The sequence below is a fragment of the Rhipicephalus microplus genome, chromosome 1 (assembly GCF_043290135.1).
Source record: "Rhipicephalus microplus isolate Deutch F79 chromosome 1, USDA_Rmic, whole genome shotgun sequence".
NCBI classification, from domain to species: domain Eukaryota; kingdom Metazoa; phylum Arthropoda; class Arachnida; order Ixodida; family Ixodidae; genus Rhipicephalus; species Rhipicephalus microplus.
The window spans coordinates 127,324,722-127,352,566 of NC_134700.1; the positions used below are offsets into that span (position 1 = coordinate 127,324,722).

At 44.2% G+C, this 27,845-nt stretch overlaps 1 protein-coding gene across 1 annotated transcript in view; it reads right to left on the bottom strand.

The window, feature by feature from the left end:
• Positions 1 to 27,845, bottom strand: part of LOC119177880 (neural cell adhesion molecule 1-like) — a 272,880-nt gene that overhangs the window by 36,874 nt on the left and 208,161 nt on the right. Inside the window, exons 5-7 of the mRNA XM_075887327.1 lie at positions 17,531 to 17,734; positions 10,388 to 10,684; positions 253 to 558 (exon numbers count right to left, since the gene is read on the bottom strand). Coding sequence (XP_075743442.1) covers positions 253 to 558; positions 10,388 to 10,684; positions 17,531 to 17,734 — 807 coding nt within the window. The remainder of the gene's footprint in view (positions 1 to 252; positions 559 to 10,387; positions 10,685 to 17,530; positions 17,735 to 27,845) is intronic.

A 27,845-nucleotide genomic window follows, 5' to 3' on the forward strand; every position in this document is an offset into this window, starting at 1 on the left:
ATACACTGGGTCCAGAAAGAGTTTTACTACAACTCACTCCTATCTCCGCAAAATGACTTCTTTTATATGCCCCTGACTGGAGCAATAAATACCCACTGTATCCACAGCCTTATCTGACCTCGCATTAAGCCGCCACTCACGTGGGGTATTTCTTTTTCTTTTATTTGTTGCAGTCACTTCTAAAGATATTGTAGTCTGCCAAGTTCTCGGTTTATCAGGCTTAGCTGGTTAATCGAAAGTACCACAACGTACGTTTGACGTGTACGTTGACCTCAGGGCTCGAACCCACGCCTTCGGAGTTCGCTCCAAGACACGAGTAGTTTCCCGAGTGACTCGTGCCGATGTTGCGAATGACGAGGTTGTTGCGCGTGGGCCGCTTCCCGCCGAGCATCTCCACGGCCGTAGGAGCGGGCCGCAACTCTCGGCCGTTGAACATCCACTGCACCTCTTCGACCGCAGGGTTGGCGTCGATCACACACTGAAAGGTTACGTCCGTCCTTTCACGGATGTTGTCGAACGACATCTGGTGACCGAGGCGGAGCTGCACTCTCGGTTTGTCTGCAATAGAGGAAGGCAGCAGGGCTCCGCTGCGTCACTTTGGCCCAGAACTATACAGTCAATTCTAGTCAAGAGATACTTTGTACCAAGCGTACTGACTCTAAACTCGCTTGTACTTGCTGCCGAATGCTTTGTACTCGTGCTAAGCGGTTCAGCAAATGCACTTTGAAATATGTCACGTAAGTGTAATGGTTGAGGGCTTTAACTCCAAAACCACGATGTGAATATGACAGACGCCGTGCTGGAGGACTCCTGAAATTCCGACCTTCTGGTGTTCTGAAATGTGCGCCTAAACCTAGGTACAAGTGTCTCAAGCACTTTCGCCTCCATCGAAACTCTATCCTCCGTGGCAGGGATTCGACCTGCGACCTGCGGGCCAGCACTCAAGCGCCTTAACTATGACACCATCGTGGCGGGTAAAAATATACTGTAAGAGCCCCTGCATATGATTACTGTGGTTGCTGCTCACCACAATGTCGCGGGCTCAATCCTGGAAAAAATCAATTTTGCCTTCATCAGCCCTAAAACAATTGAGCTTGAGCCATCTGCACGAAATGTACAACAACCACGTGCACATATACACCGATGGTTCAACCATAGCGTCTGGTTCTGGTGGTGCGGTGGTGATTCCAGCTAGAGGAATCACTCTGCGAATCAAACTGTCACATGTCACTACGTCCACAGCGGCAGAACTTGCGGCTTTGCGTGGCGCCATAGAGTACATCAAATCCCAAAGACCGAGTAAACGGGCTGTGTTTTCCGACTCAAAACCAGCCCTACAGAGCATGCAGTCAGTCCTTCGACGAGGTTGCCATGAACAATTAACTTACGAAGTTGTCAAGCTCGTTCACCACGTCACAGAAACAGGCCACGAGGTCAAGTTTCAGTGGCTTCCTGGCCATTGTCGGATCAGTGGCAATGATTCCGCAGACAACGCGGCTCGCACATCGCACCAAGAAGAAGACACCCTTTCGATTCCCTTGTCAAGGACTGACATTGCAAAGCAACTTTGTCACCTGGCACGTAGTCTGAGTCTGCAGGAGTGGAACACCCCAAGCATAAGACATACGAGACTATACCAAATAAACCCTGGACTGGAACTTCGACCTCCATCCGGACTTCGTCGACGTGAAGCTTCACTTCTTTGTCGCCTTTGGTTGGGAGTTGCTTTCACAAAAGCATATAGAACCCTCATCGGATTGACCCACAATGCGGAATGCGACGTCTGCTGCACCAAAGAAGACATCGACCATCTGATATGCCATTGCCCTCGATTTGCCTCTGAAAGACAGAAGCTTTCGGACGCACTGCGACAATTAGACGATCGGCCACTCTCTGTGCAGATGCTACTGGAACACCTTCATCGCCTTTCGTCGGCTCAAAAAGCAGTCAAAGCTGTCGTGTGCTTTTTGAGGACTACAGGCCTATGTGACCACCTTTAACTTTTGTGTAGTGCCACCGCTGCATACGCGCCAGCCGATTGACTGACAATCCTCCTTTTTTTCTCTCTCTCTCTCTCTCTTTCTCTTCTCTTTCCTCTCTCTCTCTCATCTTTATGCCCCCTTCCTATACCCCCAGCGTAGGGTAGCAAACCAGGCATGTATCTGGTTAACCTCCCTGCCTTCCCTCTTGTTGTTTACCCCCCCCCCCCCCATCGTGGCCGTGGATTTTAAATTCTAATTCAGGAGAAATTCTCAAGGCCTATTTGTGTGCGCCTGTGTACGCTAAAATTATCCCGAGCTCTTAATTACGGCGCCTGACGTAGCCTGAGCCCCGTCGTGGCGTTAAACCCGATAAGTCAACCAGTGGATTACTAGAGCGCTTCGTTAAGGTTTTATAACCATATACTGACTCGGAAGAACACACACTAAAAACGACGTACAAGAAAAGTACATTTACTCTAAGTTCGGTGAAGAGAACGTCTAACCAACTCGCATAATTATTACTTCTTTCCAAAGCGTGGCATAATTGATGTAATGGTGTTCTGACGTGAATAAGGTCACTAAACTATTCTATTCTCCGCTCTGGCACGGGCGTTCTGGTGGACGCATAATTCATTACTACTTGTAATTATGTTGTACTCATAGTAGCTCACATCATGAGTTATTCTATGCTGGAGAAATTTTAAGCGGGGTGTATAAATCACTATGATTAGTATGGGAAAAGGTTGAACACAATGAATGAAAAAAAGTGAAACAAGTGAATGAGTCATTCGTACGTATACTTAGTGCCTCAGTTTAATTTTTTTTTTTGCGAAAGCTCACTTTACTGAGGTTGTGGAATATAAAAAGGATTCGTACTATTATTTTCAGTCTTATGCTGCTGCACGTGCCTTAAGATAGCTTACCACTTGATGGGAGCTTTATGTTTTATTTACTTCCGTCTACTTCGACATTCACAAACAGATGGCCTTTCCACGAAGCTATTCCCCATCTCCATTGAACCTACGTATGCATCAATGAAAAAGTTTACAAAATGCGAAAGAGTGCGAGAGAGCGTAATTTTAATGAGTACTGAAGATGCTAGTCATGCAAGATGTCTGCCGTGCTTTACATTCAGGAAGTTCGGGAAAAAAAAACTGGTGAATCGAGTGCTTTAAGGAGTAAAAGCGTGGTGCGCATGAATATTCCTCCTCGGAGACGAGACGTGTTTTTGACAGGACGTCTCTGTTGCGATTCTTAGAGAAGCCAGAAAAAACTTCCGCGTTTGCGAAATTCTGGCGGTCTCACGAATCGCTACACAGCAAGGTAGTATGTACGCCCTGTGATAACTTGCGTCTTAGAACAGCGCGTCTCTAAAAATTTCGAGCTGCAGTACATAGAGCCACTTCCGATATTCTGTTCGAGGAACGCGACTACCATTAGTATACAGGTTCATTAGTTGTTCTTCAACGTGGAACACAGAACGAAATACACGTTCCGCTTTTGTATGCTCCTCAGTTGCTCAGTAAAAATTGTGTATATTTATTATTATAATTATGTGATGGTCAATAGTATAACCATAATTCTTTATTTCGTGGATTATGTCAAGTAGCGAACGAGAACTGAAGCTCGTGTTTCCTAAAGATGTATCAATAAATTAGATACTGAAAATTTTATCACAAAGGCGCAATAATAGCCTTATCATGAAAAGTCATTCTTAAGTAGGAAGGTTAGAGAGGGCAAAATGACAAAATACTTTTGCTATCTTTGAACAGAGTAAAAAGTAATGTACTCCCGCGTAAAAAATGGCTACACCTTGTTGTTAAAAAAAAGCAGTATGCACTAAGCGAACACGTACTTTATTGACTCGCAGAATAATTTCGGTGGCCGTGCTAATGACAGCTGCCTTGATGAAAATTCTACATATTGAGTTCAGTATAAGTTCTGTTCTTTAAAGAAAGAATTACATGAGATTTCCCAATAACTAAACATTTTTATATGGGCTGAAATATATAGGTGAACCTGAAAACCGAGTGAGACAAAAATATTTGTTTTTTATGTGGCGTAGTACACAATCCGGTCAGACAGTTAATGTCAACCTCACAAATGACTGATGTTACTCTATACGTCGGTCATAAAAAGAAGAAAAGTGGATGTTTCTTGTTTTATTCTAAGACTACAAATATTCGATTCATTTTTTATGATAAACAAAAAGGATGTAGATGTTGATGTTGCCATTTTGATAGCCTAGACAACAGTGTAAGGTACAAACAATGCACCATGGCTTGGACATATTTCATATTCGTAGGTACGCAGATGTCAATTTTGTGCCACACTCATAAAAAATGTGGAAAAGACTTTCGCTTCGTCAACTCCAATTGATCTATCTTATCTTTTTTTCTGCTGTAAAGAAGCACAGCTTTAAAAATGTGTACGATGCTTTCACCCAACACTGACATGGGATAGCTCTACTGCCAAAAAAATGAGCTTTTGTTCCACTGAATGATACAATACAAATTAGTTGACCAACAGCACAGAGCAAAGTCTGAAATACTGTCTGTAAGTTTCACGCGCGTGATTTGCAAGCTTGCTATTTCAGCGAACATATTTAAGTGTAAACAAGCCAATAATCCCTTTTTCGCCTAATGTAACATTTGTCCTGCCCCACCCCGTGAGCTAGTGGTTATAACACTCGACGGCTAACCTCAAAGTAGCGGGGTCAAATCCCGGCTTCGGTGGCCCTATTTTCGATGGAGTAGAAAAAGTGCGAGGCCCGTGTACTAAAATCTAGGTGCATGGTAAAGAACCCCAGATGGTCGAAATTTTCAGCGCCCTCCACCATGGTATCTCTCATAAATATGTCGTGGTTTTGGGATGTTAAACCATTAACAATAATAATGGTAAAAATGGTATTGTTAGGACTTTGTTATATTTGGAAGGTCGCCTTATCTTTTTTCTTTTTCTTACCGTTCATTCCTTACCCACCAGAACTCGATTGTAGGGTCTTTTTGAACATAAGTTTCATGCACCAGCGTGGCTTCTAACCAGAGAACCTGTGTTCAATCCCATGAAATACTAGTTATTTCAGATGCTAAGTAGAGGAGGTTTTGCTTGGGGTTGTGTCTGTATGTCCCTAAGGCGTCCGTTCCCCCACAACACATGTTCCAACTCTAGCACTCCTCCTCCTCCTGTGAAGGTGGCGCTAGCGCTGCTTCCGCTTTCGTTATCCTCTCCCATTTCCTCTATCAGCTATGGGTGTGCGCTTGTATATACAGTTCAACCCCGCTACAACAAAACTGGTAGGGCAAGGAAAAAATTTCGTTGAAATGAGAGTTTCGTTGTAGTGAAATTGAAAATATATTGCTCACTTGAGCTTGCAAAACAAATAGAATTTTATTCCCAAGAATTCAAAGTGCCAGCTGCTTCCTTAACTTTCTTAGCAACGTCCCAACGTGATTCTCACACATGCATAGAGACTCCATGTTACAAAACATGGCGAAAAAACTGTGACAATAGCTTTAGTGAACCGAACAGTCGCACTAACATGCTAACACCAGCAGCTGTCCGCCGTCAAAATACGGCAACGCCGAGATGAAAGTGCGGTATCGCGCAGTGGGGATTTATGCCTCATACTATGCTATTGTTATTATCCACTAGTTGCAGCTGGCTGATTTTGTTGGAGACAGACGAACACCCGCTCTCACTAGTGACTACACTGGCCAAGTGCGAAAATATCTTAAGTCATTAGCAATGATAACGGCATTTTTCCGTGACTGCATCCAGCATCAGCATGCACGAAACCCAATGAACTGAGAGACTGAGCTTCAGCTTCAGATGGTCTACGGCTCAGAAGCAGGGTGGTGGCAAAACTAGGGTTGTCTCATTGCCATTGTTGTCAATCAATGGTGGCCCGCATGCTCATTAAACAGCCGCGGCTTTTGATGGTTCCAACGGGCATTTTAGATTTCGAAGACAAGATCGTGTATTCTAAAAATAAATCAAAATATTTGAGACTGTGACGGCAATGAATATCCGAGCGTAGTATTGCATCTGTCAATTTTATTGAAGCCGAACGGCAGAAGCAAAAGTGTTAGTTGTGGCGAGAATATCTATGCCTTGACTCATATGAACCGCTCATGGGGAACCGAAAATGTTTCGTTGCAGCGGAAATTTTCTTCGAGTGGCGTTCGCTGTAGCGGGATTCAACTGTGATTCGGCATGCCGCTTACTCCCATAGCACTATCCATCAAAACTGCGCTATGGACGTCAACGTTGGCGCCAGTCATAGCTGCATCGGTAACGTAAGTCCCGGCAGCAATGCAACCAGGGAAAGCATTGGCCTAGGCAACACCGCTGAAAAGAAGAGGGGTCGGGAAGCAGAACGCAAACGGCAACGCCTGCAGACGGACCCGCAACTTCGAGCTCACGAATCTAAATGTAAACGGCAATGCCGACAAGAGAATGTCGAAGCTGCGAAGTAACGTGAAGCCAACGCGCAACGAAACCATCGAGCCAAGGACTCCGAGACTGTGAGGCAACGCAAAGCCAGAATGCAATGCAGCGGAAAGGCCGATCCGAAAATCACGAAGCGACTAGGCAATGCGAGTCTCCGGCCAGGACATCGAGGTGTTCGTGACAACTACAATAATTGGGAACTGACTGAGCGACCACGCCACTCAAGTGGGGCTTTCTCAAAGAGCACTACAGATGCGGCAGTGTGTGACACCGACTTTGGTTCAACCACATTCTGGGCAACGTCCGTAAAACGCAGAACGAACAACATCCTAACTCCGCCGTTGGCGTGCTGCAAAGAGCCACCATCATATGCAGAAGGAGTGTGGAAAGACTCTTCGAGAAGGCTATTGTGCAATACAGTGAACACCAAAGAAACGCACCCTTCATACTCGTGGGTTATTTCCCCTGGAGTTGCTGAATACGAATTGGCTGGTCTAACACACGATACTCGTGTACAGGATACGCTGTTTATCGTACGACCACAGACGTCCAGATGTCAGATGGACCTACCACCAATTACTATACCTGCCATGGCGTCCCTCAGGGTGCCGTATTAAGTCCCACTTTATTTAACCTCGTAATGGTAGGCCTTCGTGAAATTTCGCCAAGTACTATCCTCATATCCATATATGCTGACGATATTTGTCTATGGACTACGGCTGTAACTCGTCTACAAGTACGTGCAAGAGTCCAGCAGGCTGCCACCCTGACATGCTCATATCTCTGCAAACAAGGTCTTTCCGTCTCAACGGAGAAATGTGCATTGGTTGCGTTTACTCGCAGAGCCATGACACAATACCCCATTACCATTAATGGACAAAATATTCCATACCAGAAGAACCATCGCTTCCTGGGTGTGATTCTTGACAGGGACCTTTTGTGGATTGTCCACTGATATTACCTGAAGAGAAGTCTAACTTCCATCGTCCCTATAATGCGGTTCCTCTGCGGAAAATCTTGGGGCACATCAATATGGTCAATGATGCACCTATACAGGGCACTATTTCTGGGGTTTTTGCGCTACAGCTTGCCGCTACTGGCAAGTACGTGCAAAAAGAACATCCGCACCCTCGAAAGTCTGCAAGGACAAGCACTACACGTGTGTTTAGGATTGCCGCGATGCACCTCAACCTACGGGGCAATTATGATCGCAAGAGAGCATCCAATTCAAACATACATCACCACTGACAATCTGAGAGCCCACATAAGACACCTTTGCCGAGTTTCTGGTCATCATGTTGCAGTGTTGCCACTTCAAAGACCACAATCGATGTTTTCAAAGATTATTTCTGCCCATAGAAAATGCCTTCCTTTTGGCTTCACTCCAGCAACAAGACCAGCGTCGCCTCCGTGGTGTCTACAAAAACCACAGGTGCGCCTCGCTATTCCGGGAATAACCAACAAGAGCCGTCATTCAACAGTGGTCCTCCGACAGGTGACATTGTCGCTACTCAACAAAAAATACGGCCAGAGGACTAACATTTACACCAATGGATCGGTCTCGGCTGATAGTTCCACAGGTTTTGTTGTCATCCCGACGTACCAGGTCACTACAAAGTTCAAACTGTCGCATAGGACAACATCCACAGCAGCGGAGCTCGCCGCCTTACGCGCTTCTATACTTTATATCGCGGAAGCCCAGCCTCAAAAATGGGCTGTGTTCTGCGACTCCAAGGCATCGCTTCAGAGCTTGCAATCAGATTTACGACAAAGGGTGCATCAACAACTAGTGAATGAAATACGAGAAGTACTTCACAAAGTTTTATCGAAAGGAGGTGACGTGGTGTTTAAGTGGTTACCGGGACATTGTGGTATTGTCGGTAACGACCTTGCTGATAATGCTGCCCGATCCGCCCACGCAGACGCCCAGACAACCCCAATTACATTGTCGAGAACCGACGCTGCAAGGGGCCTTCACTCGTTCGCTAACATCATGTCGGAAACTTGGCTGAGTGACCCCAGTGTCGGGAACCACCACCTACACAAATTGGACCCATCGAGAAAACTTCAAGTTCCATCAGACCTCTCCCGCCAGGATGCAACTTTAGCGTGCCGCCTGTAGTTGGGAGTAGCTTTTACGAAGGCGTACTCCTTTCGCATAGGAATGGCGGATAGCTCCCGACGTGAATCGTGCCACACTGACGAGACAACAGATAATCTACTGTGTTCATGTGAACGTTTTGCGAGCGAACGCAACTTGCTACGCGTAACGTTAGAGACAATACACAGTAGACCTTTCTCCGAAGAGAAGATCCTTGGTTCATGGCTGTACGAATCGCAGGCCAGCAAAGCGACGCGGGCATTGCTAAGTTTTCTAAAGACGACCGGACTACGCGACCGCTTATAAGCGTGCAATGAACAAGGTCAAATCTACACACACGTTGCCCTTCACTTCTCTCTCTCTTCTCCTTTACGCCCCTCACCCCTTCCCCCAGCGCAGGGTAGCAAACTGGACGTGCGTCTGGTTGACCTCCCTGCCTTTCATTTCTTTCCTTCCTCCTCCTCCTCCTCCACAGACCTCCAAAAACCATTCGGACTCGCTCGCTGCATTTCGTGCCGACTGGTTGTGCCCCCACGATCTCCGACGACATCGCCTGGCCGACTGGGCTCCCCCTACGCCATCTTCTGCCACCGAAATGACATCTTGCTGAGCGGTGCACATCCTGGGACTCTTAATACCGTGTCCATCTTTCCTGTCTCCTCTTTACTTCCGTCGCTCACTGTCCCTGCGCCTAGCTCTCTCCTTCCTCTCTCTCTATGTACCTTTTAATCCTATCTTTTTAATCCCTCCTTACCCCCATCCCTTGCGAGCTACTGTTGAGGTGTCGCTCTCCGATGCAGACAGTTACGGGGCTCACTTTTCTCTCCTTTTCCCTTTAGGAGTCACATAAAGGTCACATAAAAACATTCGAGAATCGTGCATATATTTTGTATTCGTCAAGTTTACAGTAAAACCTTTGCAACATCCCATGGAACAGCATCAAATATTGAAGCTATCTTTCACCGAGAAAAAGGCTGACGCTGGGACTTAGGCACGATCTCTAAATTGAAGACGCAGCAACAACACGAACTCTAGAAATTGCGTATGCGGCGTCTAAAACTAAGACGCAACAAGAACACATACAACCGTCTCTCGCACTTTATTTCTCATACCAAAATAACTACACCATCTCCGACTAAATAGAACCACGTGGGATGCGAAGCAGTGATGGGTGTTCACTTAGCGGAGCGATGAATACCCACAAGGTAATACACACAATAGACGGGGTGGAGTGGTACATAAGCGGCACAAAGCATATGCACCACTCAACACGTAAATAAAACATTCCCAGAAACATGTAATTGTAATAACAATGGAAACCCAAGTGAACACCATTGCTGTTTGGAATCCTCACACGGTTCCCTGAAATATGAGAGTATGTATTTTTTTAGAAATGGTATTTTATGACGTGCATGGTCTACGCCCCTCATGGCGCTTGCGACGGGGATCACGACACCACACAACGCAGGAAGGAGTGCCTGAAGGCCTGGCCATTCATACTCACTGCAGCACGTGACTCGGCGTTGTGTCCTCTCCAAACGGAAAGAGACGGCGTGCCGCTTAGCCTACACGCCACGCGCTGACGTTCTGCAACGCTTACACATGGTCTAGTTTTAGAAGCTACGGTCTAAAAAAGTTCTTAGACTTCTCAGAGATCAGAATATTCTCGTCGGAGACTGCTGAGACCCAAAAGAGAGCTAACCCGTTTTCCTAAAGAGAGTCAAACGCATCGCAAGTCGGGACTAACAAAAAATAAAAAAACTCACATAAACTACACTTTTATATTGTACCATGCGTCCCACGAATGCCACATTTTCGCTTTGCGTGCTATGCCGCTGCTTCCCATGCTTACAATGCACGCTGAGTTCCCACTGGTCCTCGCGTGCACTGTTCCTCAAGCGCGGGTTCTGCGCGCGGCACACTAGCATCTGGCCGTTGTCGGAGCGTTGAGGTGAGAACGCCACCACGCTGGTGGTGAGGTTCCCGTCCTGCGACACGTGCACGAAGGTCTGGTTCAGCCGCTCGCTGCTCTTCCACCAGGTGATTTCCGGCGGCGGCCGCGAGCCCCAGACCTCGCACAGGATCTCGGCTGTGAGGCCCGACGAGATGGGAGCCTCGCTCTTGCGGATCTGCACTGAGGTCGGTGCCACTGAAAAAAAAACAAGGTAAATAAAAAAGGGTTCAAAAGCATTCAAATCCGAGAAGCTGGCTGAACAGCCAAGCTGTTCAGCGCACAAACCTGAAGTAACGCAATTTTTGACAGAGGTATGAACTCCGTTATCCTTCTTTCAGGCGTTAGCCGACATGTCAAGGTTTCCTTTAAGAGGGGGCATCGAATTGTTTTGTAGTTGGAATTCTAGACGTCAACTTTCTTTGCCTTTCTAGGCATGGTTTTATTACATTGCTAAAGAAGTCGCGATATCTTTCATGGATTGTGTTTTCTTAAAACTTTTAATTTTCAATTTCAGCAAAACGCACAAATACGGTTCAGATATACTGGCGTTTTTTAATCCTAGATGTGTGACACAGTGCTTACCGGAGCCCTGAAACACTTTTCAAGTAACAATGGAATGAATTCACTGCAAGAGCTTATTGCCTCACGAATTCAACACCACAAAAATTTTAAGAATCTGTCCAATGCAAGTGCAGTTAAAAAGGTTTCGCATGCTGCAATTGCATTCTCTCTTCTGTCGTTCCGACGAAAGCGCTGGAAGCTAAACAGGGAAAGTTGGCAGGGCTACAGAAAAACGTCACGCAAGCCTCGCGACCTTGAGAACTTTTTTTTTCTTCCAATGCGCCGCTTCTTCAGTGTGGTCGCACATGCATATTTTTTGCAAAGCTTGGTGCACAATTAAAGGCCTTGCTTTCAGTTGTCATACCCGTGGTTCTCATACACTGTCACTTGTCACAACATATAGTCCAGTAATATGCCCACATATGCCACTGTAATGGGGCTAGCCCTATACCTCCGACAACCGAGACAGAAAGATAAACTTGTTTTTTATTAGTTATTTCAGGTGTGGTAGATGGTACCTGTATCCCAGCCCCTCCTTTCCCCTCTTTGAATAACCCTTTATAGATGACCGTAGTGTCCAGTTGGCTTCCTTTTTCTAGTTTCACGAATCGCGCAACTCACTAACAGCTGATGAGAGTGTTGCTCTGCGGAGGCAAGACGGCAGTTTCTAAGCCTAGTGTGTACTTGTACGTGATGTTTTGCAGCTTTGGTGTCACTTCGCACTACGCACCTATCTTGCCATATCTGCTGAGGTACATTCTTTATAACCTGACTAGAAACGTTGGAAAGTGTTTGATTGTAGGCGGCGCCACTGTTGAGCTTATTTCCTCTTTAGGTTGAGGCTAGGGGACGATGTATTTCGCCCGACTTGCGTTTGGTATTCCTCTAGATGTCTTACTGGGCTTTTTAGTCCGTGGCTGGGCTTCTGATGTCTCTGCTGTAGCTGTTTTGCTGGGGAGAGGTTGAAGTCTGTATTACCTTAACTAATGCATATCGTCACAAAGAAGAAAAAAATTGGGTGACCCTTAGGCTTCACCTTCAAGAATTGAACACGATAGTGAAATCCGACCCAATGTCTCACAATGTCTAAGAGCTGGCACACAGACACACACACACACACGTGCGCCCATGAAGGGTACATACAGGTTTTTGATCTAAAGCAAGAGTCGCGTGTCCTTCAAGATACACGCCGCACGCTCGCTATCTCAGAAGCCATTGTTTTACAATGCCTCACAGATGGCAGCACATTATGTAGCGCTTGCTGTTTGCTTGATAAACGCCTCTGGAAAGGCATGATATGTTTTCCGCTAGATGGTCAGAGTTGTTCATTTTTCGAGTTGTTTGAAAGTTCTTGTGTGTTTTTAGCGGCGATGGCTACACTATCCCGGTATTTTCGACGTAGTTTTATGGCCTCCGAAGTATGCCTTGAAATCTCTGAATAGGCTCGTTTTCGTCATGACAACTGTCGAACAAAATGCGTTACGGAGACTCCTTCCACTACATAAAATTTATGTAATGTTTTTTTACGAAGCAGCTTCAAGTAACATTGGAACATTGACGTAGGACACCTGCTTTCCGCACGAACGGCCCGGGTTCAATCTTCTAAGGGACAAAAAGTTTTATTTAGTTGGCTTCTTTCTCGATTTCTCGCTCACCGACAATTTTGCGCTCAGAACCAACGGTACCAACGCCGACGGTGAAATTTCCGCGACACGAGCTCTCTAACGCTTTCACGTTAAAAAGCATAATAACGCATTGAACCACGGTAAAGTATCATAGCATTGTGTAATATGATTGCAGAAGTTCATCCTGCCAAAAAATGTTCACACGCACATGATTGTACTTTTACTCACAGTATATTTACTAACACATCATTTCAGACATCAAAACACCTATCTGTATATCACAAGCGCTTATCCAGTCTGGTGTACAGTAATAACTCGTTCAGGAAAATATTCACTTCTCAGGGCATGGTCCAGTGAGTGAGTGAGATTGTTTTTAATAAACATAACCTGAGGAGGCGGAGAAGGGGCCATTCCGACCCTTAATTCAGCCTGGAGGCTTCGCCCAGGATGGCGCTGGCAACCGATGCTTGTAGCAATGTCGCGGGTCCTCTGGACCGCCTGCAGTTACTCCACCAACTTTGACTGACAGTACTATATATAAACACCAGCTTCCTCCACAAAATAAGTTGCTCCAGCTCACTGGAATGCCACTGTGGACCAGAAGATGAAAATGTTGGTCATATTCATTTGGAGTGCGTAAAGAACGCAAATTTGATACGTTAGAAAGAATTTCATTTAAACATCCAGAGAAGTGCCACCCCTGGAAGGAAAACATTCAAAAAGAAACTAGCAAGTTTGGAAAAACAGCCCCCCCCCCCCCCCATAGTGAAGGAAATACTTGGATGATGCTCTCTTCAAGAGCAACGAATACAAGCAGGGCATGGTCCAAGTACTTTCTTTAATGTGGGGGGCCGGCTCTCCAAACTTGCTAGTTTCTTTTTTTAAATTTTTCTCTTACAGAGTGGCACTACTCCGGATGTTTAAATAAAGTTCTTCATACCGTACCTTATTTGCGTACTTTACGCACTCCAAAAGAAAATGACCCCCATTTTCATCTTCTGGTCCACAGTGGCATTCCAGTGAGCTGGAGCGATGTATTTTGTGGAGGAAGCTGTTTGTATATGGTACTGTCAGTCGAAGTCGGTCGAGTAATGGCTCAAAGTGTTGCGGGAGATCTATCACGATTGAAAGTTTTCGGTGCGGATCAATTTCATAAAGAAAAGATTGCTTTGACTTAAGGTCCTTGCATTATAATATTTCTAATACCCAGCCCAGACATTGCAATTGCACACTCCGTCCTTTGTCTAAGCCTTGCTTGGCGAGTACGTCTGCCTCTTTATCACCTTTAATTCAATACGAGTGAGCACCCTTTAAATTCAATGTTGATACCCTGCATCCAGGCATATTTCACAATTTCAGCAACACAATCAGCGATTACACCTACTTTTTGAGGTGACCTCGCACGTTTGATTAACTGAATGGCGGCTTTGTTATCCGCGAATACTACCCACTGCCGTGTCCCTTGAATGTCGCAGATAATCTTCCCAGCTTCCTCAAAAATAGCCACTTATTTTGATATCGTTGTTGAAGTTTTGTGCGAAAATATATACATTCTCCTTTTTTGAGTTCTTGTAAAAAGAGCACACAGGCCGACGCTTCTTCTGTGCAAGACCCGTCTGTATATTTATATATCTTCATCTTTGCATTGGTCCTTCTATGAAAATTATCAAGCACTTTCTGTACCCCTGCTAGAGGCGCCATGTCCGCTTTCTTGGGAATGCCATCTAACGTTCAGAACCAGCTGAGTCCTAGGTGGTTTTGATGATTTCCGTTGTTTATACGCTGGTACCATTGCTTGGAATGATGCACACTGTCCTGTAGCTGAGTTACCGTGCTGTGTTTCGCTTCACCAGATAAAGGATGGCTGTGATACTGTGTGAAAATTCTAAATAAATTTCTAGGTGTTTCTCGTCATCGGAGTACTATCCGAGGTGGTTGTCGAGCTTCTGCATACACCAAATCTCTAGAAGACAACCATGGCAGCCCAAGACAAATGCGCAGGCTTTTTGCATATAGAAAATGATGTCTTCTTTCGGGGCAGGCTGAAAGTCCGTGCAGCTGAAGCAGGGAGTAAGTCGCCATGAGGCAGATCCACGCAACTTGTAGGACCCACAGCGGCTTTGTATTACCTCCCCCTTTAGCCGCGCAAAGATGAAAGAGGATTCGAATGGCTTGATTCAGTTTTTGTTCAAGAGACTGAATGTGAGGCGGCCGTATTAATCTCCAGTCTAAAATCACGCCTCAAAATCCATGTGTTTTACCATTTGAATAGGCTAGTTTTGCAGAATATTCTGGAAATATCCAGGTTTTTCTATTGTAAATCGTAGTATGGCTGTATTTGCCAGACTCAGAGTCACACCTCTTCTTGTAAGAAATTGGTCGACATATGCTACTCCATCTGGTGAGGTTTGTTGTATATGCAAACACGACGAACCGTACGTCCATATACTTATATCTTTAGCATCTACTGAACATTTGACGTCAGGGTGAAGACTGTATGGAAGCTGCGCCATGGCTGTATTAAAGAGAGCGTAGGAATCAGCATGCTGCCCTTTGGCACTCCTTGGTTGACTACATGTTCTGACGTTGGGTCCTCCTGCGCAACCACAAAAATTTCGCGGTGATTCAGGAAGTCAGTGATCCGACGCAGAATTTTTTTCCTTCAATTCCTGCAAACGCTAGACCCTCTAAAACATGAACGTGGGTTACTGTGTCATATGCTCGTTGGACATCAAGAAATATAGCAACAGTGATGTTTCCTCGTTTACGTTGGTTTTCCACATCTCGTACCAAGTCCAAAATGCAGTTATTTGTGCATATACCTCTTCTGAAGCTGACTATGCTTTCTGGTAGTGATTTTTCTATGTCTTGCCACCATAAAACTTGTTCATTGGTCATTTTCTTTGTTGCTTTCAAAATACGACTTGTATACTTTGCTAGCCAAAACGAAGGTGCTATTCTGGACACTGTCGAATTCCGTCATATTTTCCAATTACGTAATGGCGGCATTTTAAGCCAATGAAAGAGGTCGTGGCAGCTCACTTGGTCAATCAGCATTGATCAATGGCAGAATCTGACAACATGGGGGAATTCGACAATGTCCAGAATAGCAACCAGAGTTCAACTTCACAGGGCTCTTTCCTGGCTATAGCAATGATGATGCCTTTGATACCATCCAACTTTCTCGAAAAAATTCTTCTTTGCAACTTTCTGCAAATGTCTAATAGGTGTAATTTTCCTTTCTCACGCAAATTTGCAAGTTCGGAGAAAGTAACCCCATCTGGTCCTGTTGAACTTGTTCGCTTCACTGAAGACAGCATTTAATGGAGCTCCTCTGTTGTGAAGTTGTCGTCCTAAGTTTTTTTTTCATTCACATACCCTAAGGACCCATGCCAGGCAATACATAAGGGGGGGTGGGATACAGTAAGCGGGGTGAGGGGGAGGTTACGTTGGAAGAAATATACAGTTGGTAACACCGGCATAAGCAAGGCATATAACAATGAAACCCTATCTTGCACAAAGCAATTCGGAAGGTTCAGATATACAGATGAAATTTTTTAAGCAATAGTGAGTGAACTTTTCGACATTTCTACAATCACATAGTGGTTTTTCACACGCACAATATTGTGTGGTAAATCGTTCCAAACACGGCTTTAGCACAACAGAGGCAATAGTAATAAGAGATGTTAAAACGCGCATATAGAATTAAAACTCTGAAGGCGTGGTCTATAAGCGACAGTTAGCGATGGGCAGGCATATGTAGTTTTATTAAAAACGACTGATTATAATAAAGTTGGTGAAAATGAGTCATCAGGGCCAGGAATCTCCTTTTCTCAAATAATTGGAGACTCAGTTATGCTTGGATATTAGCGATGTTCGAATGACGTAAGTAGTTTCTGGTTAAGAATCGAACATCTTTACTTTAAACTGATTCAAGTTTGTGTTTTTAGTATATTTGATGTGGATTCCAAATGAATGAAGCATATTCTGTTTTAGACCGAACAAGTGAGATGTATGCTGTAATTTTTGCATTCCAGTTTGCTTGATGTAACTAGCGCCTATAATGAATACAAATGTTCTCGATGCTTTAAAAGTTATTGCTTCAATGTGGGCATTCCATGACAGGGTCGGCGGAAAGATGGACGCCTAAATACTTTACTGATGAAACGTGTTCTATTAGCAATGCATGAATCATGAACTTGCCACACAAAGCTTCGTTACAACCAATGAGGCCGATTTTTTTGGTGAGTTATATTAACTAATTTGGACGGCCACTCCATTGCTCAATATTGGATCGCACAATTCTTCGGCAATAATGCGTTCCCTAACTCTTCGAGACAGCGCAAGAGCCTGGAGTGGTCTCGATTTGCCGGAGGGAGCATAGCATGTTCCAAAATTGAGTTGATGTAGTAAATGGAAAAAGGGAAGCGCAGAGTTCTGGATACCTTTTCGTCGAAAGCTTCTGCAGTTGATTTTCCATTGCAGAACATACTTTCTGGGAAACCTTGACATCTTCCAAACTTTTCGATCTCCAATATTTTCTTTCAAATCTGCGTCGTATTGCACATTGCACAACAACACCCTTATCCAGCGTCATCATTCGCAGAACACTCTTGATTTCTAATGCACGAGTAGCTTTCGTTTATTTTACCTTCGCTGCATAATACATACGTTTCTGCGTCATAACAAGACTCAAGATTTGGCCCCTGTATAGTTTTCGAATGACTGTTCAATTTGTAATTCTTCTTATTAGGTTACCTCTCTTTTTATTCAACTTTAAATATATTATAAATAACATGAAAAAGGATCACTGATCCTCGTTATCGTTGTATAAATAAAGGTTATGGTAACTCACGGTTAAGTTCCAGTGTGACGGTGACTTCCATGGGAGTGGACACGTTGTTGGAGGAGACGCACGTGTACGTGGCCATGAGGTCATTCCTCTGCAGGGACGACAGTGTCAGTTTGGACTGCTTTACGTCTCCCGCGACTGAAGTCAACGTCTTGGTTGGGAAGTAGCTGCCGTTCCGCTTCCACGTGAGCACTGGAGAAGGCTTTCCTGTACGTAGAAATACCATCAACTTAAATGGGCTGAAACATCACCGTCGCGAGTTCACAGAGTAGAGGGGTAAAACACAAAGAACACAGTCTCATGGACATTTATCCGCACGAATTTGTTCCAACATTCTAGATACCACTCGCATGCGTGAAAACTTCGAATGTTCTTTTACATCGTGTTCAAAATGCCAGTTTTTATAATTAGCTGTATATCAATTTTAGTAAATATATTAATTAGCTGATTGCTTGAATTATCCTAGCTGGCTTACATACACTAACTACTAGAGACTCTTTTGGAAGACAGAACATGCAGAAACCAGTAGGTATATTCATCTTTATTTTCCAGTTGTTCATAACAAGCAACGCAGAAAACCGATAATAATAAAATCGAAACAGAAGTTTAGCGTTGTACGAAATATGTATCGTACGAGCGATATATGTTTTTCGGTACAGGTAGACGTCCTGTACTATTCAGGACCCATTCACTTTGAAACTACTACTCGTAAGGGTTCGTGTTTGTTTCGTATCATTTGTCGACGTATCTCTTCTTGTAATAAAAGTAGAATGACAACTGTATTTCATGTTTGGAGAATTCAGCGTTTTTTAGCAAATCAAGTATTTTTGTCCATAATATTCATATAAAACTGTCACAAATATCCCGCATACAAGCTGTATTCTAGTTCAGTAGTCTCGTATTTGTGTTTGGTTTATTCTCGTAAAAAATCAGTGTCCCGTAGCAGTGTTGCCTTGATTGAATTTGAAATCGTTTATTTTTACCAGCTTAAGATATCTAGGTTGCGGGAATATAACAAACAAAAGCCGTCCGTGGACAACATAAATACCGTACAACCCTTTCATTTTATTTCGCATTAGCAATATTACACGAGGACTTATATTCCTTGAAGAAGGCCGTAAAAAAATGAAACTGTACGATTCCTAGTTGTTTAATTATGTACGTATTGTACAGTGAAGCCTTTGTATTGGTTGTTTGAACGTGATGCTTGTATACTAACCAACCCTTTAAGGGTTTGGGAGCATGATTTGGAGCTTTTTTTTATTTGAGTGAGACTTCGGTGGTTGTTGATACTCCGATGCTTTTTTTTTGTTTGTATATATGACTGAAACTTTATCTGTACAAATTACGTACCGGGATGATGCCTAAATTGTTTTAAAGAAAGTTATTAATGATGCTTGTTAACAAGCGCGGTACAATGGAAGGGATATTTTTTTTCGTAACAGGTAAATAAATTCCAGATTGGTGTGCATTGTTGCACCCGATATTGTTTAATAATAATTCAAGTTTGATTGAAGAAAGTCCAGTATATATTAAATGTCTATTACATTTAGAGACAATGTAGCGTAAACGACCTTCTGAACACGTTATTTTGGTTACATTTATAAGGACGTAATTAACATGATTATCTTATTAGATGTTTGCTGTGATGATGACACCCAGACATTAAAAAATTCTTGGTAGTTCAAATTACATGAATAGTACAACATGTCTTGTTGTGGAGGCTTGACTTTTTTGTTGGTTAAAATATGCCTGCTTTTGTGTTGTTCACACTTATTTTAATTCAATTTATGTCGACCACACATCTAGATTTTTGCTTGTAATGTTACACTCTTACACTAGGTCATGAGTATTGTGAGCATTTGCGATGCGCTTCTTGTCATCTATACATTATCATAATTATCATGATTCATCTGGAGTTCTGTCCTGTTCTTCACCGAGTGTCACTGCTAGCATCGTAGGGTGTGCGCGTACTCTGCTTCAGACTGCCCATTCGCTGCTGGGTTCATGAGCTGAATAAGCGCCGTCTGAACCACCTGACCGCACTCTGCCAAGATGCTCTGAATGCCTTCTACCCGTCACACTAGCACTCGCCCCGCTCGGTATTCTATTACTGGGGAGATCGCAGCCACATTTCTTGTTTCTGCCAGAAGCACCAGCAAGACGAGCCTCGCAGCAGTGTCTGACCCTGCCCTGAACACAGGTAGCCCAACAGACCCTCCCGTACTGGCTTCCACATCTCACGATGCTGCGTCAGTGAAAAGGCAGACCTAAACCCGGATGCATGTGGCGCACCACTAAAATCTACTGAGAGCATGGCGTCATAAAGAGGCAGCCAGCGAGATGACCAGAAGGACCAGAAGAAAACAAAAAATCGTTGTCGGATATGCCGCAAAAAGGTCGGCCTCATGGGCTTCCAGTTTCCCTGCGAGGGTCTCTTTTGAAGCCTCCACAGTTATTCGAACGATCATGACGGTACGTTTCACTAAAAGGAAAAGAGTGCTCAGGAGATCCGAAAGAACAATCCTATGGCCGTAGGGGACAAGATCTAGAAGACATAAGGGCCTGCATCACATGTAGAATGCTGCATTTTTTATTAATTTTGGGGCAGTGGGAAAGAGGTCATGTGCTCACAAGAAGAAGCACATAACGAATTCCTACAATCCCCTGAAAAGAACAGTCATGCCATACACGTAAACATTAAAGTTTCCTTCAGGGTTAATATTCATGATATCGTTCAGATAAACCTTGAAAAGTCGAGGCCCCAAAAATACTTCCCTCTGGTACTTCACAGTGGGCGGATATGGCATTAGATGTTAAAGTGTGTATATCAGGGGCACATTTAGCAAAAACATCGACGTCGAGCTACTAGAGTTGAACCCAAAAAGAAGCTTACTTTATGTTTTCTTTGAAAAGAAGGTATACAAATAAACCTAATTTTAGCTTCTAAGTTACTTTTTAATTTTCTTTGTTTTCTGGCTTGCTTTATAGCTTGATTTCTCCCAACACAGTCAGTGGCAGTCAATCTCACCCGATCTTATAACGCTCTTGTGCCTTCGTGATATGTCAAACGGCATTGAGTAGACTTAATCAGGCCACACAGTCGCTTGTGAAAGCTAGACCCATTTCAAAAGGGGTATTTATGAGGATTCATGTTACACAAAACACAATTTAATTCTGTCCTACACGAGTGCCACGTTGCTTTCACAATTTGTGCAGACACAATTGCTAGTAATCTTGATTTATACTAGTTTCATAACCATCAAAGCGTATTCATTGCCATACCAGGCGTCTTATCGTCTTTGAGGCTACGATTTATGAGAAAAAAAATTGGCAGATCCCGCGTACAGTGGGATTGAATGATATGCGAAGCACGAATGAGGAAAGTTGATATGTCCCTTTAAAATCAACAGAACGAGGTGGACGTACGTTATGCTGTACATGACTTCAATCTAATGAATATCATGTTCGAACGTGTCATTTGCCTTCGTCATCAATTCACGTCACCTGAAACATAATTTGGTACATGTGGAGCTAGTGAAATGGCCGTGACTGGGCTATGAGCGTAGCATGTAGTCAAGTTTTACATGACACGCATATCATGATTATTATGTTTTGACCTTTCATTTACATTCGTCGTGCATTCATGCCAAATTAATCCCAAAATTGGTATGTGTGGAAGTAGTGAAACGGCCGTGAGCACGCTAAGAGCGTAGCATGCAGTCATGCTTTACATGACACGCATATCATGATTGTCATGTTCGGACATGTCATTTACCTTTGTCATCTATTGACGTCACGTAACACCAGATTTGGTATCATCATCATCATCATCATCATCATCATCATCGTCATCATTATCAGCCTGACTACGTCCACTGCAGCATAAAGGCCTCTCTCATATTCCGCCAGTAAATTCGGTTATACCCGCAAGCTTGCCCCGCCGCGGTGGTCTAGTGGCTAAGGTACTCGGCTGCTGACCCGCTGGTCGCGGGTTCGAATCCCGGCTGCGGCGGCTGCATTTCCGATGGAGGCGGAAATGAAGGAGGCCCGTGTGCTCAGATTTGGGTGCACGTTAAAGAACCCCAGGTGGTCTAAATTTCCGGAGCCCTCCACTACGGCGTCTCTCATAATCATATGGTGGTTTTGGGACGTTAAACCACACATATCAATCAATCAATACCCGCAAGCTTCTTAATCTTATCTGCCCCCCTAACCTTCTCCCCCCTAACCCGCTCGCTTTCTTTAGGAATCCAGTTAGTTACTCGTAATGACCAGCGGTTATCCTGTCTATGTGCTACATGCCCGGCCCATGTCGATTCGGTATATGTGTAGCTAACGAAACGGCCACGAGCGTATCAAGAGCGTGGTTGATTGTCATGTTCTTATATGACACGCTTGTCATGATCATCATGTCTGCACCAGTCATATACTTTCATCATCTATTCAGGACATGTAAAGTCAAATTTGGTATATGTGGAGCTGGCGAAACGGCCACGGGCGCGTCATGAAGAGTCCAATAATTTTCAACGCAACGTTGACGCGCCCGCGTGCACGCTGGGCGCAGCGACGCTACGCTATCAAAACGCGAGCATGCCGCAAACGTGTGCCCATGACACTACACGGCTGCTATTGCTAGATCGAGAGAACAATTATATGGTTTCCATGAACGTCAACACAGCACATCGATAGCGTACGCAGCTTCATGTCAGCAGAATGAGACTTACCTCGAGGCTTACGTCGTACACGGTATTATCACGGGTGACCCGAGAAATGCATTTCGCAGTGACTCGGGCGTCCTCGCGTTCCGTCGTCTGCTCCACATCATAAACTTGACTGACTAACTTCACTCCTTTTGTTACATTAGCTTCTCGGAAGTGCTTCTCCAGCTCAGAGATCTTTATGTAGCCACACACCCAGGTGGTACATTGCGAGGTGACTGAAACGCAGCGCGCGCTCTCTGAACGAGCACTTAAGCGAGCTGCAGCGAGTTGAAGGGAAGAGAAAACGTGCGATATGCATCATCGATTTCTACTTTTCTATTAAAAAAGGCGCTACCTCTCCAGAGTCGCAGCGCCACCATGCGTTGCTATGGCTTCCTATATGGCAGGCAGATCGGCGCCTGGTGTGGCATCGCCGGCGTGACGCTACGAAACTGACGCCGGCGCGCACTCGAGCCGCGTCACGTCGAAGTGTATTGGCACTTTCAGTGTGGCAATTTGTCATGTTCCTAAATGACAAGCATCTCAAGGTTGTTTTCATGTTTGCACCAGTCACATAGCTTCGTCATCCATTCACGTGACGTAATACCAAAGTTGGTTTATGTGAAGCTAGCGAAACGGCCATGCGCGCCTCATGAGTGTGGCATGTAGTGACGTTGTTGCATGACACGCATGTCATATTTATCATGTTTGGACGTGTCAATTACCCTTGTCGTTCGTTGCGTCACGTTATACCGAATTCGGTACATGTGAGGCTATCGAAACGGCCACGAGTGCATAATGAGTGTAGCATGTAGTCCTGTTGTTACATGACACGCATCACATGATTATCATGTTTGCACCAGTCGCATGCATACCTTCGTCCACCATTCATGTCGCATGATACCAAATTTTGTATATGTGAAGCTAGTGAAACTGCCGCAAGCGCATCATGAGCGTGGCATGTAGTCATATTTTACATGACACGAATCTTATGATTGTTAGAAACACACGTACCATATTGTGGACAGTGAAGAAAGAAGACGACGTTGAGAGAAACTCACGTGGAGTTTATGCCCTGTGTGGCGTTTCGTAGCCTGTGTGGCATGTGTTTTATTATGTATAAGTCAATTGTTCTTTGATTACATCCGTAATACCATAATTGGTGTGTGTAAGGCTAGTGAAACGCCCGCGAGCACATCATAAGTGTGGCATGTAGTCATGTTGCTGCATGACACACACGTCATGATTTTCATGTTATGGTTTGTCGCTTGTGTTCGTCATGCAGTAATGTCATACAATACAAGTTTTGCTGCATGCCAGGTTAACGAATCTACTGCAAGAGCAGCAACACCACGAAGTTTAAATCATGATATTTCATGACATGAACGTAATGATTTTCATGTTATGACTACTCACTCATGTTCATCATACCGTCATACAGTCATGTTATGCCATACCACATTTAGTATTGGCACCATTATCTAAGCGACCAGGAGAGCTAAACGTCATAGGCGGCTAGATAGATAGATAGATAGATAGATAGATAGATAGATAGATAGATAGATAGATAGATAGATAGATAGATAGATAGATAGATAGATAGATAGATAGATAGATAGATAGATAGATAGATAGATAGATAGATAGATAGATAGATAGATAGATAGATAGATAGATAGATAGATAGATAGATAGATAGATAGATAGATAGATAGATAGATAGATAGATAGATAGATAGATGCGACTAAAGTCACCGAAGTTTGCTAGGAAATGCTTCTCATTCACTTGCTGAAGTGCTCGCATACAACGAGTGCTCCCTGTGTCGTTTGTGAGAGTAGATGATGCAAGTCAATTTTCGATCGAGCAGCGCTTTCTGAACAGTTTCTCTAGTTTTTCAGCACGGGAATATCTTTTTCCGTCGCAACAAAAGCCACGATATTATTATGAGGGACACCATATAGGAAGGGTTTCACTAATTTTGACCAGCTGGTGTTCTTTAACGTGCACCTACAATGCGTAGTACACGGGGCTCGACCGCCTTCATCGATATGCAACCACCGTGAGTGGGATCAAACCCGTGACCTTTGGGCAGGCAGCCGAAAACGGCTGGCGCTGATCCAGCAAGGTGGACGCAGTGCTAAACTACGTTAGCAGAATAAAGAAGTTTCCTTTCGCATTTCAATTGTCTTTGGCGGCTGCACGACAGACGTATAATATCTCAACAGAAATAATCAAAGCTTTCTTCATGTCCCTGGACCCAAACTTCGTAAGCCTCACCACAGACAGAGATGCACCTTCTAGATGGTATGAACACAACACATGATTATCCGGCCACTGGTTTTGTTTATTGTGTGTATCCACATAAGTATAATTGTGGTTAGGGTTATCGGCTGTTGACCCGAAGGCCACAGGTTCGATCCAAGCTGCGGCGGTCACATTCCGTTAGAGGCGGAATCGTAGAGGCCCGTGTACTCTGCGACTTGCGCCATCGCAAGGTAAAGATCTACAAGTTGTCAATTTTTCCACAGTTTTCCACTACGGCGTCTCTCATATTTGCATCAGGGTTTCGGGACATAAAACATCAGCTATAATAAACATTAAATTTGGTTGATTGTTTTTTTTTATTTAACATATACAAATTAGGTTGTTTTATAGTTTTTCAGAGTTTTTATCAATGCTGTTTCAATAAAAGTGGTTTCTTGCTTGTGCTCGTCTTCTGCCCTGTCTGCTATGTTCAATGTCCTTTTTAAAACGCTGTACATCCATTCATCCTGGCGTAGCAGTTTTCGGAAGATATCAATATTCGATTTTTATATATTTACGTGAGCCATTGTTAATAGTTCACTTGTGTCGTGCTTTTGAACCCAGGCGAAAGAAGACACAGCCCGAAGGTCTCTGCCACAGCTCTCATTTTAGGAAGAACCCTCTATATAGCAAACGAAAGAAAGCCTAGGGACGTATTGCTTCTCTAATGCTTGCCCTTTAACTGCTTTGAACGAGCAGATCTCGTCCTGCCAAAACTGTCACCAAACTGCTTTGGACGAGTAGAACTTGTCCAAGCAGAATAGGTGTTCCCCTCTAGCGTTCAGGTGGAAAAGTGTGCATTTACGAGTTACAATGCGCGTCATTTGATAGATGGCAGCATTTTCTCGGGAGCTTAGTTTTCTCCTGCAGCTGAGTTCGGTATTTGTATGAAAAGACGGCGTGTGGTGGTGGCGACCTATGCATGTATAGCTGGCTCATGAACGCGAAAAAGAAGCTATTTGGATTTGTTGTCCCTTGAGAGTGGCGATTATTTGAGTACATATATTCATCCATCTAGTGTCCAGAAGTGCAGACAGTGATGAAGGTGAATGAGTAGCTCCTCCAGTGATGATGAAGACAGCTTGGACGTGAACATTGCGAGTGCCCGCCAGTGAAGTCGCCTTGCGTTATTCCGCGTTTTGAAATTTTTATCCAACCCCGAAGATCCAGGAATAAAATGCGCCAAGGGTGCTTAGCCTACAAAAGGGAAAAAAAAAGGTGTGACGTGTGTAGCTGTTTTGTTAAAAGTTTCTTTTTATTAGCCCCACGTAGCTGCTATTCTATGTATTGTCCAGAAATAAGGTTTACGCCGTTTATTTACAAAGTATGTGGTGAAAAACGTTTTCAACACCGTCTAGCTACTTTTTAGTACAATCAGAATTGAAATCAGCAGTAAAAAACACACTCTTTGAGCACCATTTTTTTAGTGGGCAGTTAAGGGGAAAAATACCTGTTCATACAAAACGCAGGCAAGCTTCGTGTTGGATGCTCATCGTCTATCTCGGCTGCTTGCCCCATAATTGAGCGCGTTGATGAGGAAGGAATGTTCTTCAGGAAACTAAATAGTTCCGGCACTGAGCGGAAGCAAGAGGCCTATAAAAAGGCTATAAAAACGAACAGACTAAGAAGGCTGTCAATTCATTCTTAATGGAATTTCCGGCAGTCTACACGGTGAAGGTAAACGCGTAAAGCAGAAGCTGTCTTTTCTACATACGGTTAGCAAACTGGTTTCTGTTCAAGAAAAACACTTTTCCACCTTCCGCAGGAAACATGAGCGCGTTCTTTGTGTGAAACGGATTTCTTTTGAGGGAGAATTCAATGTACATAAATGCTCAATAGCTTATTCGGGAATTTTTTAGTACCTAAGGAAGTGAGGCTGAAATGAGTGTTAATGCAGACTAATTGTTAAACCCTTTCTAGCACTGGTACCGGAAATACATTGAAGAAAAATCGTGTTTTGTATCAGTGTTGACTCATAGAGGGCTGCTACAGCTCTCTGCACTTCTACCTAATTTATCCTAGGCTGAAACGTCAATCAGCGTTATAGAAAGCGCGCTCAGTAAACATTGACGAAGTGCTTGAGCATCGCCTTCATGGACCAAACGCAATAGTGTATTCTGTTTTTGGTGGATGGACCAGTCATGCCGCAAGGAAACGAACGCTTGTGCACGTATCGTTGGCCTTCTGAAGCTATCCTATAATGCACACAGTAAGTACAGTTGCCCAGTGCCCACTGGGGTATGAAACTTCCATCTGCGAATCAGTGACGGGCCCAATGCGCGTACTTATAAGGCCACACGTGAACCTACCACACTGCAGACATTTTTGATGCCTTTGTCGATGACGACGACTAAATATGTCTCAGCGTTTTGCAAAGGTTCTGCTACTAAAACATTCATTCGTTGCGCAATTCTCTTCATTTGACGCCTGGCGCAATTCAACAGGTTTACCACGAAATATTTTGTAGGTAAAGCGTACTACTCCTACGACATTCCTACGGTGTGTTTTCTCCACACATTGTAAAGCAGTCACAAGGCTCTGCAGTAGCACACATGCTTTCTACGCAGAAGGCCTGGGTTCCAATTTCCAACAAAACGATTATTTTCATTGTTTATTTTATTGGTATCTTTTCATATCGTTGATTACGAGCAATGCTGACTTTTCGCCCACAACCTACGGACCTGACACCAACGTCGACACCAGGATTTCTAACCGGAAGTCTCCGTAGTACTGCGGCATTCCCACTTTGAGTGTTTATTCTGTACAATGCTGCACATATGCACACAGGGTAGTGCCCCCTGAGGGCGAAAACACTTCACATGAAACCGAATCTGGCAACAACGAAATCAGAACCGAAACAAACACTGTCGAGCTATAACGGTCACGGGGCGTTAACACAGAATGCTTTTTGTGTGATTGTTTCGTTTCATGGGTTGACTTAAGTATACTTCAGTTAACACTCGCGCTTCCTTTGAAAACCCTGTATGCTTATGAAATCACGCTTGTGTCAACCAAAGCACTATCTATAAAAAAAAGGCATTTTCAGGCTGGACATTTCAAGCAGCCTGTGCATGCCGACCGCAATGCCAAATGCAAGCACGGCCTAAAAGAAAACGACGACGGACGACGGGACCCGGAAACGCGTTGGATTTCCTACGAAGTAGGTAGCTGGAATCAACGAAGTGGGATGATGTTGCACGTGGTGGACGTAGAGCCCTGGGAGCAGCGATTCCTTGATTAAGCGTTAGCGGTGAAAGACTCGTTTCAACGCCGCCGTTAATGAAAAAGGAATCAGGAATTTCACTTTGCC